This window comes from Herpailurus yagouaroundi, unplaced genomic scaffold (assembly GCF_014898765.1).
Source record: "Herpailurus yagouaroundi ecotype Mexico unplaced genomic scaffold, PumYag 100, whole genome shotgun sequence".
In the NCBI taxonomy this organism is placed as follows: domain Eukaryota; kingdom Metazoa; phylum Chordata; class Mammalia; order Carnivora; family Felidae; genus Herpailurus; species Herpailurus yagouaroundi.
This window is the reverse complement of record NW_024412391.1, coordinates 50,244,414-50,258,971: the sequence shown is the minus strand read 5'-3', so window position 1 is coordinate 50,258,971 and position 14,558 is coordinate 50,244,414. Positions and strand designations below refer to the sequence as shown.

At 35.3% G+C, this 14,558-nt stretch overlaps 1 protein-coding gene across 1 annotated transcript in view; it reads left to right on the top strand.

The window, feature by feature from the left end:
* ITGB8 (integrin subunit beta 8) overlaps positions 1-14,558 on the top strand; it is an 85,771-nt gene that overhangs the window by 23,977 nt on the left and 47,236 nt on the right. Inside the window, exons 2-3 of the mRNA XM_040472469.1 lie at positions 3,845-3,930; positions 9,688-9,859. Of these exons, the coding sequence (XP_040328403.1) occupies positions 3,845-3,930; positions 9,688-9,859 (258 nt within the window). The remainder of the gene's footprint in view (positions 1-3,844; positions 3,931-9,687; positions 9,860-14,558) is intronic.

Sequence of the window (14,558 nt, the reverse complement as noted above, 5' to 3'; positions counted from 1 at the left end):
GTGGTTTGTGGGTTTGAGCCCCACATTGGGTTCTGTGCTGACAGCTCGGAGTCTGGAGCCTGCTTCAGATTCTGTGTTTCACTCTCTCTCTCTCTGCCCCTCCCCTGCTCATGCTCTGTCTCTCTCTCTCTCTCTAGAAAATAAACACTAAGAAAAATTTAAAAATAAGTAAATAAAAATGTGTTCATGACCCAAAGGACTTTCATTTGAAAGATGATTAATTACATTTATGACAAATTTAAAGACATATAACACCTCCCTTTTCTTTGAAGCTGGATCTAAATATGCGTACAATATATGTATACACATATAATAACTTACACATGTAAGTTATTATAACACTAATTGTAATAACATTGCAATAATCCCTTTGCTGAGTGTCTATTATATCCTACACACTATGCGTGGCATGCTTATGCTTGCTCATTTCATCTCATATCAGTATTTTGATATAGGTATAATTAGTTCTACATTACAGTGGAGGAAATGAAGCCTCAGAATTTAGGTAACTAGCCTAAGAACACATCGCTGTTGAGTCACAGTGCTATGGAAATTGGGAACTTTATTTCTAGTGACTATTTAGCAATGGTACCTCATCACATCTGTTACCTCTAGTTGTAACATGAGTAAAAGTAAGACTCTCAGCCTATGCTCAGAGATCAAGGAATAGAAATTTTCAGAATGTACACACTTACATGACATTAAATTCTTTACTAATTTCTGTTTTGGTAACACACTTTTTAATTACATGGGGTTTGTGAGGCAGTTAGGAATAAGGCAAATGAGCACAAAAGAGGGTTCTGAAGATACATGGTATAAAATATGATTCTGCTTCTATTGTCTTTCCTAATTTCCATTAGGATCCACAAAAAAAGTGTCTTTAATAAAAACACAATGCTAAAGAATACAGTGCTATGCCACATCACTGGATGGGCAGCTACCACTCTCATAGAGTGGGAAGAAGAACCACTCAAGCACACCCTCTAATAAGGTGTCAGTGCTGAGGACTGCTAGGAAACCTCCACTGGAAAGCAGCCTCCTGTGATGTTGCATCCGTAATGGGGCAGCGAATGGACTGAGTAGACCTAGAGGCTGATGACAAACTGCTTGTGTCTGTAAACAGCACTCATGCATTGATGTGTGTTCAGTGTAATATTTCTACTTACATGAACGTGCCTGGCAGACACACACACACACACACACACACACACACACACACACCCCTTTAGCACACATTGACTAACTGCCTCCCTAGTAGCATGTCCATTCAGTGTAAAGAGCTGCTTTAATTGGTGTGATATTTGCATGTTAGGTATTCCCTTAATGTGTATTTAAAATTAAAAAGAAAAATCCTTAAGATTCTGCTTAGCAGAGTGTGTCTGGTTTGTCTTCTCTAAAGTCCCACCATGACACTTTCCGGCAGTTAACATTTGACATTATTCCCATGGAGTTCAATTTATGGCCCTCCTCCAGTTCTGCAGAATCATAAGGCCTATGCCATCCATATCCATTTATGGGATCATTTTACCTATAATTATGTAGACTGAGAAATGTCAACCCTGGAACCTGAGAAGTATTGACAGGACCAAAGTTTGTAGCCCTGTTGGTCATCATTCTTAGGTATCTGAAGTTTGAGAACAGAAGTTGGCACTAGAACTTTTTTAAACAAATGGTCAGAAGGCAGACTGTAAAGAAAACAGATTTTTGCTTGTAAACTCGTTATTTACAACTTGTGTCTTGGAAGTAGGAGACTGACCTGACCTTGAATCTGGGTTAACTTAGGACACAGTCTAACAACTATTAGAAACAAAGACTATAGTCATAGAAGCTTCAGCTTCCCTTCCAACAGAGTGCAATCTTAACTGCCAAAGTCCTACCTATTGAGTGAAAGAGCTAGTCAAGTCTGAACTGAAATAGACTTAATTCCACATTCCAGTCAGGTCAAGTTTAAGAGTTAGTGAAGGCTAAGTTAGGTCTGCAAATGTGCTTGATTTCTTTCTGAGAACAAAACTAAGAAGGTTACTCTCTCCTCTGAATACTTCAGAAATAAGCACCTTTTATAGGTTGGCAGGCTAAGCCAGATGGAAGGATTTTAGGCTATGGAGTTTTCATAGTTAGGTGGCCACCCTAGTAGTAAAGGCAGCCCAAACATCAGTTATTTTAGCTAGGCCAGGTTGGGACAGATCAGTAAAGAAGTTCTAGATAATGTTTATCAAAAGCTGGTATAAAGCCAAGGACAAAGGCTGCAAGGGGACACAGAGAGGAGATAATGGAACTGCCGTTAAGTGTTCAGGAAGGATAGTTTTGGCTTAACCTGTTGGTTGTCTGGGGAAATACAGAGGAAGGGTGCTCACTATTACCCCACTTAGTACCTCTCTGCTATATTTACTCTCTTGGAGTTTCTCTTTTTATCTTCCCACTGCCAAAGCCCACCACATGCCACCTCTAGGTCACAGCAGCTTTAATCCTGTATTGTAGAATGTTGGGGCAAGTTGAGAGAGAAGAAAAAGAAAAACTGATTGGATGGGGACAACCAGAAATTTTGTGGGTTCCATCCCTTTTCAAACTACCACATCCCTGTGTGATTATATATACACACACAAACACACATGGCCCTCTTTCATTACATTTTTTAAAAAGATAAACACAGATTAGAAGAAAAAAAGTGAAATGTCAAAGAGACATACTAGATATCACTGCCTTTATGGAGTCATCCTTAAACATACCCTCTCCCCCCAACCCCTATCCTTCCCTCCAGAGCAGAGAAGCCCCTAACTGTGTGCCCATAGTGCCTTGGTGATATCTCTCGTTGTGCTTATCACGTTGTATTTTATTGTTTGCCTATATAGTTATCTCCTCACCCAGACTGTGAACTACTTACAGCTAGAATGTCTGTGTTATTTACTGTATGCCTGTGGGTGAGATGAATAAAATGCTGTGATTTCCAGTGTCCAGTGATTTCATAGTAAAGGATGGACTGTAGGAAGTATGTGATTATTCCACTAAAAACTCATGGTAAAATAATTTATGACTCATGCTTTATTATATTTTATGTGTTTAAGCTCATAATGATAAGCCTCCTTATAATGATACAAGTAGTTAGTGGCTAGGGATAAAGGTAAATAGTTTCCAGACACAGCCACGTTACTAAAATGTCACAGCCAAGTGGGAATCTATGGACAAGTGAATTGGTCACAATCTGGAAGTGATCCAGTAAGAAAAATTACATTGGGTAAACTAAACTCATTCAGTTACTTTGTATCTAAAATGCTGAATCATGCTGCTACATTTGGTTCTGGTATCCATCAAGCCAAAGTAATCAATATTAACACAATCAGAATCCCCATTTATTCTATATGTCATCATTTCTCAAGAAATCAAGATCATTTTTCAGAAAGTTAATTCACTATAACCCAACATGGATTGACATGTTCAGATTGGGGTCAGTGTATGACTATTTTTACAGGGAAAAATTCTAGATCCAAAAATGCCTCATTAGTTCAGATAATATGAAATATAGTGAAACTTTAGCACACTAAAAAAATGTGGATCGTCTTTTACTATTGTAGTAGAATTCAAGCCAAACCCCAAACCTACCTAAATTACATTTTAATCACCCTACTTTTTTCCAACCTTACAAAACCAAATAATAACTATCCAGGAAATGTATCTGTTAATTGTTATGTAGTTAACCTTACCCCTTCCCAAAGAAATTATGTATTTTTTAGTGTCATGTACTTAAAACTAGTGGTCAGCTTATTTCGGTTTTCAAAATACATTTTGGTTTAGAATTGTATATACTTCTCAATATGAGAGTAACACCTCATTTTATCCTCCATTACAGAAGACAATAGATGTACATCCTCGAATGCAGCTTCCTGCACCAAGTGCCTTGCTCTGGGTCCGGAATGTGGATGGTGTGCTCAAGAGGTGTGCCTTTTTCTTTCTTATTTTCTTTCTTCTTTCTTCCTTTCTCTTCTCTTCTCTTTTCTCTTCTTTTCTCTTTCCCTGTTCTTCACAGTTGACTTCTCTAGGCATGATTTTATTGCCCTAATATTTTGTGCTTTGAAGGTGCATCAGGAAAAAGAAAGACAATGCTGAGCATCAGGAAAATTTTATTTGGTTATATGCTTAGAAACAGCATATCTGGCTAACTGTAAAATAAAGTATAACCTTTTCATTAGGAAAATTATGGTAATTTTGAAATGAAGTGCAAGCCATTTTATGTTTTCCATCTGTCCTATAGAGAGAATTGGCAAACACAGATAGTGACTTTTGATAGGTCAGTAGGTTTTGTGTGAAATTCTTGCTACAGCTTGGGGCATTAGGTTATATATCCTAGTTGGATTGTAGTCTTGTACTTGCTTATTAAAGAAAAGCAAGTTAGTTTATAGGGCTGTTTCATTTGTTTTTATTTGAAATACTTAAAGATAAGTTATTTACTCCATTTCATAACATTGTATATCAATTCATTAGTTACTTATGAAAAATGGGATGCTTTTCCTTTGACATGTGACCCTATTCGTGTGATACTGTGTACATTTAAATTCTGTGGAATGGAGAATAAATCAGAAATCTTTTATTGTTCAAAATTAGTGTTTTTATATTCTAACAAGAGAAACGTACCCCAATAACAAACTTCTTAGTAAAACAAATATAATGCATTCCTTCTTTCCTGGCTGTGAAGTTGTTTTGTGAATTTTTTCTTTTGTTGATATTCTTCCATCAGAACTACTTTACATAATAAGTTGCAATGAAAAAGCCATCTATAATCTGGGGTTCTTTTGTGAAATTACAGAGATAACTTTACATTTGTTTATGTAGCTCTTGGGAATTGGAACAAGGAGATATTTAATGACCTTTTGCTTGCTATGAAGATCTCTAGCTTTTGCCTTCTCTGATTTTACTCAAAAACTGCACCTACCGGTTTAACTGACCCGCGGGAGAAAGGTCAGGGGCAGGGTAGCGCGGGTTGCTTCGGGACCTCGGCACCTCGGGGAGGAAGGGAGGCAAGGCTGGGGCAGCCCAGTTCGGGGTTCCACCGTTCGGTCACGCGATAAGCATTTATTAGCCCTTAAAAAAAAAAAAAAAAAAAAACTGCACCTACCATCATCTTTCCAACCTCTCCTGTTACTACTTGCCTATAACTTATGCATCTCCCAGAAGGAAAAAGAAAGCTAAAAAGTAGCAAAGGATGGTGGACATTACTTTCTTCTAAAGCAAGTCAGTAAAGAGACAGAGGAGGGGTTCACAAAGTAGTCTTAGCCATGTCTGAAAGTGTCTCCTACTGACAACCCAAAGGCTTCTTGGATATACTCTAGCCTTTACCAGTGAGGAAATCAGATGTCACTCGAAACTAGGCAGTGCTTCACCAGAACCCATGGAAAGAGGCAATGTCAGAGAGAGGACAATTCCAGAATTTCTATGACAAGTCCCATCACCTCCTATGAGCCAAATGACCAGACAGAACTCACTCTATTCTCTGAGCCTTCCTTTCCTCATTTCTATAACCCTGAGTTTGGAATTTACTTCTAGGTTTTTCTGTCAAGAGTGTTTCATGGCTTTATATTTCCTGACCCTAGGCCAATACTCCATTTTAGATTTTCACTAAGGAAGCCATGAAATTTGTGTCAACTTGATGTCAGCTGCTCAGAACTTTATTAAGTGTAGCTTAGAGGAACTCTCAAAAGATGATTAAGAAACCCAGCTGTCAGCCAAATGTAACATGCCAGCCATATAAAATTCCAAGTTCCAGAGAGACCCCTTTATCTGATATCGCCGCTGGCACAGAAAATCTGGAGAGGCTCAGTTATGGGAATAGCAAATGTCAGTCCTGCCACAAAAGGAAAGATTTTGAGTATTCAGAGAAATTGGTGGCCAAATGGCAAGAGGTAATCCAAGGAGAAATGTGAGGTGGCTGCCAGAGCACAGGAGGCAAACCCATGTCTGCTGTTGATCAAATGTTTCAGAAGAGGATCTCAGAAAACATTTGGAAATCACTTGGCTGTTTGTGTTCCAGAATATCCTTCTGTGTAGTACAGGGCCATCTAATTCATGTGTTGAAAATGCAGGCTCTGAAATGAGGTCAACTTGGGTTCAAATCCCAGGACCATCAGTTTCTAACCATATAAACTTGCATACATTACTCTAACTACTCTGAACCTCAGTTTTCCTTAGCTCTAAAATGGAAATAAAAATTGTACCTATGACATACTGTTGTGAGGATTAAATGAAACCGTATGTGACAAGCATTTGACACAGGCATTGCTTAAGAAATGGAGTTGTTACTAAAAGAACTTGAGTGAGACTCCAAAGCAACTCATTCAGGTTTAGGAAACCAAGAGGACTGTGTTAAGAACACAACTTAGGGGGAAGCAAGCAGTGTTAGGACTCAGCTACTAGCATATCATTAACAGAAGGAGCTGTCCACTCCTTGCAGGCTGACCTGACATCCTTGAGAAGAAGAATACAATGATTAATTTTGAAAGATTACCCACCATTAGACACATATGCAACTGATGTCTTTTATTTCTTAACCAATGAGAGTGGAGGTGTGGGGAAAGAATAGGCTTTTGTTTTGTTTAGTTTTTTTTCTGTGTTCATGATCAGAATAGTTAAAACTAACAAATTAAGCTTGGTTTGTATAATTTTCAAGGCTGGTCAAAAGTAAAAGATCACTAGAAAATTTGGACAGGGTATATTCAATTTGCCTACATTCTTGTATAGCATGTTAACCTGATGTTCTAGATGTTTTGCCTGCTCTTTCTCTCCATGTTACATAAAAATAATTGTAAAATAATTAGGATGAAAAAGACCTTATCAGTATTGCCTAGTTTAACGCATCAAGCTCCTTTTTAACATATGTAAAAGACTTGATGAGTTTTGAAGAATTCTCTTCTTCTCCTGCATGCTATGTCATACACAGATTGTGATCACATAGTCAGAAGTTCAGAGGGCAGCCTTCGAACGTAATTATACTAAAATACAACACAAAGGTATTCACCGTCAAAAGGAACATGATAGAGTTCTTTCATTTCCGTGCAGATTGCCATGTTTGGAAATCAGAAAGACTCAGAAATAAGAAGAAAAAGGTTTTCTTATTTTTTCCACAAATAATTATATTGAATGGATAAAAGTAACAAATGATGAAAAGCTACCTGAGGTGACTTCAAACCTGGGCTTTTCATTTACAAATGGGATTTAGATGCAGAAGGAGTATGGTTTTGCTTGTGTATTTCGTGTAGAAAAAATAAAACACAAGCATTAGAAGAAATTAAAATGACACAAAACACCACAAATTAAAAGGGTGTGGTTTCAAATTCTTTTCTTTTATACAAAGTGGAAAGTAGGCCGCAGTGGGCAGGGGCAGCATTCCATTCTTTATTTTGATGTCACGGTCTTTTCTTCCCTTCTCAAACCTAATTGTCAAATTGGCAGTGCTTTTCTAACTCAGTTTTTACAGCAGAGTAAAAACAGCCATGCTGATTCAGACATTGCAAAATAATTGAGACTATTTTGCCTATTTCAGCAAAATGATTTGACATTTAAAGGTCAAATGGCATAGCGTGATGTATAGTTGCAGTGAATTAACTGTACTCCCTTCTTTTCCATTTCTGTGTACACAAATAACAGAATCCCTAGATGAAAAGAAAAATCAGAATTACTTGTATTTTATTTCTTTTCTTGATTTGCAGTCTTGGTGTTTTTCCATCTATTAAATGCATGTAGCCCTTTATGGCCTGTCATGAACATAGAGGTACCAAGTCTTAAGTACCCTCAATATTGCTCAAACTCTAGGACAGGAAGGATCCTCTCATCTATCTTGGAGCTTTCTGAAGGAACGTGATACATATGATAGCAATATATGCCATCGTTCTTTGAGCTAAATCTTATATTGAGTACCTCTAAGTTTTATCAATGGACAGAATAAATTTGGATACAAGAAATTAAGGCTTTGGAGATTTTTAAACATCATGATAAAAATCTGGGTGTATGGTCAATAGCAAAGCAAATTGAATTTTTCTATTCCCATGAAGTCATTTACCAAATGACAGCTGGAAATCTTAATTGAAAAGAATATATCCTTTATATATATCCTCTTAATATCTCTTAATATATTTATATTACAAGGGTGCTTCACACTCTAATTCAGGATCAGTACTGTAAATATCAGTACAGTAAATATTTTTTAAGTTTTATGGGCCACATACTGTTTCTCTTGTATGTTCTTTTTTAATCACTTAACAGCATTTTTAAAAGGTAGAATGCATTTTTTTTAGCACTCAAGCAATACAAAAACAGGGCATGGATTATTGTATTTGTACCACCAGGCCTAGTTTTTGAACCCCTGTTCTAAATTAAGAGAGGAATTAAAATCTTTGTGTGAATGTTTTTATATTGCCTACGACCATCCCATCTATACCAGTGACACAGATGTTACTATTCATAATTAGTGATCTAATATTCAACTAATATTGAACTTGATAATTTCCTTCTTCCATAACCCTTTGAAATTCTATGCTTCCCCTAAATCTAATGCCTATAATAATTACATTTACTTGTTTAATGGCTGGATTCACCAATGGCCTATTGACTCTTTGACAAGGTCTCTGTCTTGTTCCATTCTGTATCCTCAGCACCTAAAAACTACTGACCCTGTGTAAGTATTCAATCTGTATTCTTTGATTGAATGATTAATTGGAAACCCAATTCCCTGGATCAGCTGAACTAAAGGAGGAATGACTGAATGTCAGATCATAATAGCCACTGCCAGTAAAATCACTGAGCAAATAATCTAGCTACTGTGTAAGCAAATGTTCCAAATAATTCAGGCCAACATTATATATAATAAAATATATTTCTATACTTTTTAATACATTTCCTGTTCTTAGGGGAAAACATGAATGGTTACATGAAAAATAAAAATATCAATTTTTTTTCCTCAGGATAAGTTAAATTTTAAGCTTGTTCCACTAATTCCAAGTTTCTTGAATGGCTATTGAATAAAGATCAACTAACCAATGCTGAATGGTAATAAAAGTTCTAGATTCATTTGCAAATCCAGTATAATTTTAGCTCCTATTTTCTATCTTCCAGCCTCATTATGAACATCTTTCTTGGTTTATTAAATTATTTATAGGCTATTGTATGTCTAAGATGGGGAATTTCGTGGTCTAAGAAATATACATCTCCAGTTCATCCTTTTGTGAATTTTCAGTACCTTACATTGGGCATGTGACTCCTGAGGATCCTGTCTCATATTCCAAACATAAAAATTTATAATGCATACACCAATTGGGTTATTTGAGAAATGAGACTTACATTTGGAATGAATGAATGGTCTATTTTGGATAAATTTTCTTTTGAAGTAGTCTTTCCAATGTAAAATATTTATAAAGAATTAAGTTGGAATGATTTTACAGTGATCAGTTAACAATATTTAAAGTACTTGGTTTAAATCTCCTCTTTAATTTTCTTCTTTTTAGATAAGATTTAGGAATTAAAGCTTTATTTAAGACAAATTTTTTTTAGTATTCTTTTTGGAAACAAGCAGATATTTTGAATAGTTGCATAAGTTTTGTGACATTGGAAGATGGCTTCTTTACAATATTTGCTGTGTGGTTTTCTTTGGTTATAATTGAGACGGTATGCACTAAAAACATCAGTGATTTTCCTTCTTTTAAACAGGATTTCATTTCAGGTGGATCAAGAAGTGAACGTTGTGATATTATTTCCAATTTAATAAGCAAAGGCTGCTCAATTGATTCGATAGAATACCCATCGGTGCATGTAATAGCAAGTGAAAATGAAATGAATACACAGGTGACACCAGGAGAAGTGTTGATCCAGCTGCGTCCAGGTTTGGTGATTTTCAAATAAATCTTGATGATTCAGACTTTAAATTACATTTAGCTTTATTTGCTTATATTTAATATTTTGTGAAAGGCAATATTATTGTAGTAGAAATAACAGCGGGCTCAGAATAAAGAAATCAGAATTCTGATCTTTTTTTTGTGCCTACAGCTAGCTAGCTGTGTGGCCTCGGACACTCTGCAAACCTGACCACATTATATTATAATTATGTGTTTCCAGACTTGATCACATTGTAGTGTAATTGTGTTCCAATTCCATTGCCAGCTCTTGAAGAAAGAGAACATGTTTTATTCCCCTTTTTCTCCAAAGCCTCACAGAGTGCTGGCTTTTAGTAAGCACTCTGTAAGTGTATGTTGACTTGATTAGTTGATTAATTAATTAGTAAGAGATGTAAATTAAGCTAAGTCCTTAGAGCCTTTGCGATAAACTTTTAAACACAAAACTACAATTCATAATTATCATAATTGAGCTGCTTTGTTATGGCTCCTGAGAGTAACACATAGTTCTCCTCCTATACCTCTCTTATACTTCATTTCATCACATTGTATTACATAGTTTGGCACATGTAGTAGGCCACTGGAAATTATTCATTTTCTTCCACTGCTAGAAAATCCCAGTGTACAAGCTACATATGACAAGATAATTTCAGGTACATAGGTATGCATCAGTCAATTAGATGCATTTAGATTTAAGCAGTATGCAATTGCCTTTAAGTCTTCATTATTTCATTCTGGGTGGTCTTGTCCTGGCATTAAATTTTTAAATAACCATTATTGACACATGACCTCCCTTTTCCAAAGCTGAGCTATTTCTCCAGATTCTTCAATTACCAGAAAAACAAAGTCTATTTCTTTCTTGGCGTCAGGCATATTCCCAGCTTCCAATTAAAACCATGCTCTTCACCATATAAAACAATTATACAGCCCAGTATGGACATATACAAGCAACAGTTGGAAAGGGATACACAAAAATGAAGGTAATTAGGTTGGTAAGATTATGCCATTCACCATCTTCTATTGCTACCATAACAAAATCGTGTACACTAGGGGACTTAAACGACAGAAATTTATTTTCTCACAGTCCTGGAAGTTAGAAAGTAAAAGATCAAGGTACTGGCTGATTTCGTTCCTCGGGAAGGAGAAAAAGAGACACACAGAGAGAAGAAGATGGAGATGGAGGTCTCTGGTGTCTCTTCCCATAAGGGCACTAATCTCATTACGAGGGCCCCACCCTCATTACCTCATCTAAACCTAATTATCTCCAAAGGCTCCATCTCCAAACAACATCACATTATGGTTTAGGGATTCAACATGTAAATTTGGAGGGAACACAATTTGGTCCATAGCTCTTGATATATAAAATAACATTTTCAAAGGCCATGGAGTAATTTTAGATATTAGTCATATTTTAGACAAGAATATTTAATTCCAAAAAGCAAAAAAATATTTTTATAGGTCAATATGTGTGTACATTGTGCTATAATATTTGAAGTCAGTATAAGAGAATAAACAAATATTAAATAACAAAGAAAAGTTTCTCCTAAATAAAGTCTGTCTCCAAGAATAAATCAAAACTCTAGTCATAGACCATTTAATAATAACAATAACAACAACTGACATCAAAATACATGGGATGTCGGGCACCTAGGTGGCTCAGTCGGTTAAGCATCCAACTTTGGCTCAGGTCATGATCTCACAGTTTGTGAGTTTGAGCCCCACATCGGGCTCTATGCTGTAAGCTCAGAGCCTGGAGCCTGCTTCCAATTCTGTGTCTCCTTCTCTCTCTGCCCCTCCCCGACTTGTGCTCTGTCTCTCTCTGTCTCTCAAAAATAAATGTAAAAAAAAAAGTTAAAAAAAATACATGGGATGTGAATGAAGTTTATCCCAGAAAAATTAAGATCTTTAAATACTTTTATTATTAAAGAAGAATGAACAAAAATTAACTAAGCATCCAAATTAAGATATAGGAGTAAAAAAAAGGCCATAAGGAAAACAAGGGAAGGAATTAATAAGTTAAGAAAAAAAATTAACAAAATGAAAAAGAGAAATAAAAAAGGAAAATGAATGTATAAATCCAAGAGCTAGTTCGTTTTAAAGTCCAATAAATAGACAAATTGCTGGCATAGCTAATTAAGAAAAGAAGAAAAGAAGTAAATAACCCAGTTATATAGATTATAGCCAGAGAAACAAATATTAAGGGAAAAAAGCCATTAAGAAAAAATTAATCACAAAAACCTATGGTAAAATGTGTAAATCTTAATAATATAGGTAATTTTAAGGAACATATGCATGACTAATATTGACTCAAGAAGAGAGCGAGCCCTAAGAAAGCTAATAAAGATCAAAGAAATTAATAACATTATAAAATTATAAAATACTCACATTAGGTCTAAATGTTTTCTTCAGAATAAATGATTTAATGTTCACCCAAACATTAGGAAATGCATTATACCTGTACTACATTAACTCTTCCATTAGTTTTAGAAAAGCCCTAGAAGCTACTCAGTTTGTACAAGGTTAGCATAACCCTAGTATTAAACCCTTAACATATTAGGAAATCACATTAAACCATATGTGATAAGAAAAACAATGCCAAAAGGAAAAAATATATGTTTGTTATCTCAACAGATGCTGAAAAATTATACAATAAAATTTAGTGTCTATTCTGCCAAAATAAAAATTTAAGAATAGTTCCTTAATATATATTAAAATCCTTCTGGAAGTTTTATGTAAAAACAGTGAGACAAGAAAACCAAATATGAGTTATAAATATTTTTAGAAGATAAAGCAAGATTATCATCATATGTCTATCTCATAAATCCAAGCAAATCAACCAAAAATAATTTTTAAAATAGAAAACAAAAAATAGGGGCCCCTAGCTGGCTCAGTCCACAAAGCATTCAACTCTTGATCAGGGCCATGAGTTTGAGCTCCACCTTGGACCTAGAGTTTACTTAAAAAAAAAATGAATAAAAAAAAAATACCTCAGCCTTTGTTATATAAATAAGGATGCATATTAAAATAAATATATAAATATGCACATAAATAAATAAATTAATAAATTAATTAATTAATTAAATGGCAGGTTTTTTTAAATATTCAAATCAATGGATTTCTTACATAATATTAAATATAATTTAAAAAGGGATAAATTCCTAGCAGCAATCTAAAACTCAAACTGTCTAGGGATAAACTTTAAAAAGAAAATGTATAAGATCCACTGTGCTACCTAGAAGATATGAATACATGCAGAAGAATTTTATGTTGCTGATTAGGAAGACAATATTATGGCAGAAAGAGTTAAGATGCCAGAGTAGTAAGGGGATCCTGGGCTTCTCTCTTCTCTTGAACACAGCTAGGTCAACATCAAACCATTTTGGATACCTAGGAAATTGATCTGAGGATTAACAGAACAATCTTCATAATTTGAGAGAAAGAACGTGGCAGCTTCTCTTAACAAGCAAACCAAAACACACCTAAGATCTAGGACCTAAAGAATTATTTTTGATTTTTTAATTTTTATTTCATTCTATTATTACTGTTGTTGTTTCTTCCTCCAAAATGACAAGATGGAGGAATTCCCCTGAAAAGAAAGAACAGGAAGAAATTATGACCAGAGATTTAATCAATGCAGATGTAAGTAAGGTGTCGGAACCAGAATTTAAAACAATGATTTTAAGGATAGTAGCTGGGGTTGAAAAAAGCATAGAAGACACCAGAAAGTCAATTCCTGCAGAGATAAAAGAACTAAAATCTACTCAGGCCAAAATTAAAAATACTATAACCAAGATGCAAACCCAAATGGAGGCCATAAAAATGAGGATGGATAAGGCAGAGGAGTGAAAGAACAATACAGAAGATAAAATTATGCAAAATAATGAAGCTGAAACAAGAGGGAAGCAAAGATCAGGGATCATGAAGACAGACTTAGGAAACTCAGTGATTTATTAAAATGTAATAACATTTGTATCACAGGAATCCCAGAAGACAAAAAGAGAGAAAAAGGGGCAAAAGTTTATGTGAGTAAATTATTGCTGAAAACTTCTGTAATTTGGGGAGGGTGACATACATCAAAATTCAAGAAGCACAGAGAACTCTCATTAAATGCAACAAAAGCTCATTATCTCTAATACATATCATAGTCAAATTCACAAAATACACAGACAAGGAAAGAATCCTGAAAGCAGCAAGGGAAAAAAAAAAAGCCCTTAACCTACAGGGGAAGACAGATCAGGTTTGCAACAGATCTGTCCACAGAAACATGGCAGGCCAGAAAGGAGTTGCAAAAGATATTCAGTGTGCAGAATGTGAAAAAATATGCAGCCAAGAACACTCTACCCAGCAAGGCCATCATTCACAAGAGAAGGAGAAATAAAAAGGTCCCAAACAAAAACTAAAAGAGTTTGTGACCACTAAACCAGAACTACGATAAATTTTAAGGGGAACTCTGAGTGGAGGAAAAAAAAAAAAGCAACAAAGACTAGAAAGGACCATAGAGCATCACCAGAAATATCAACTCCATAGGTAACACAATGGTACTAAATTCATATATTTCAATACTTACTCTGAATGAAAATGGATTAAATGCTCCAATCAAAAGACATAGGGTATCAGAATAGTTAAAAAAAGAAGATCTGTCTATATGCTGCCTGTAAGAGACTCATTTTAGACCTAAAGACACCTGCA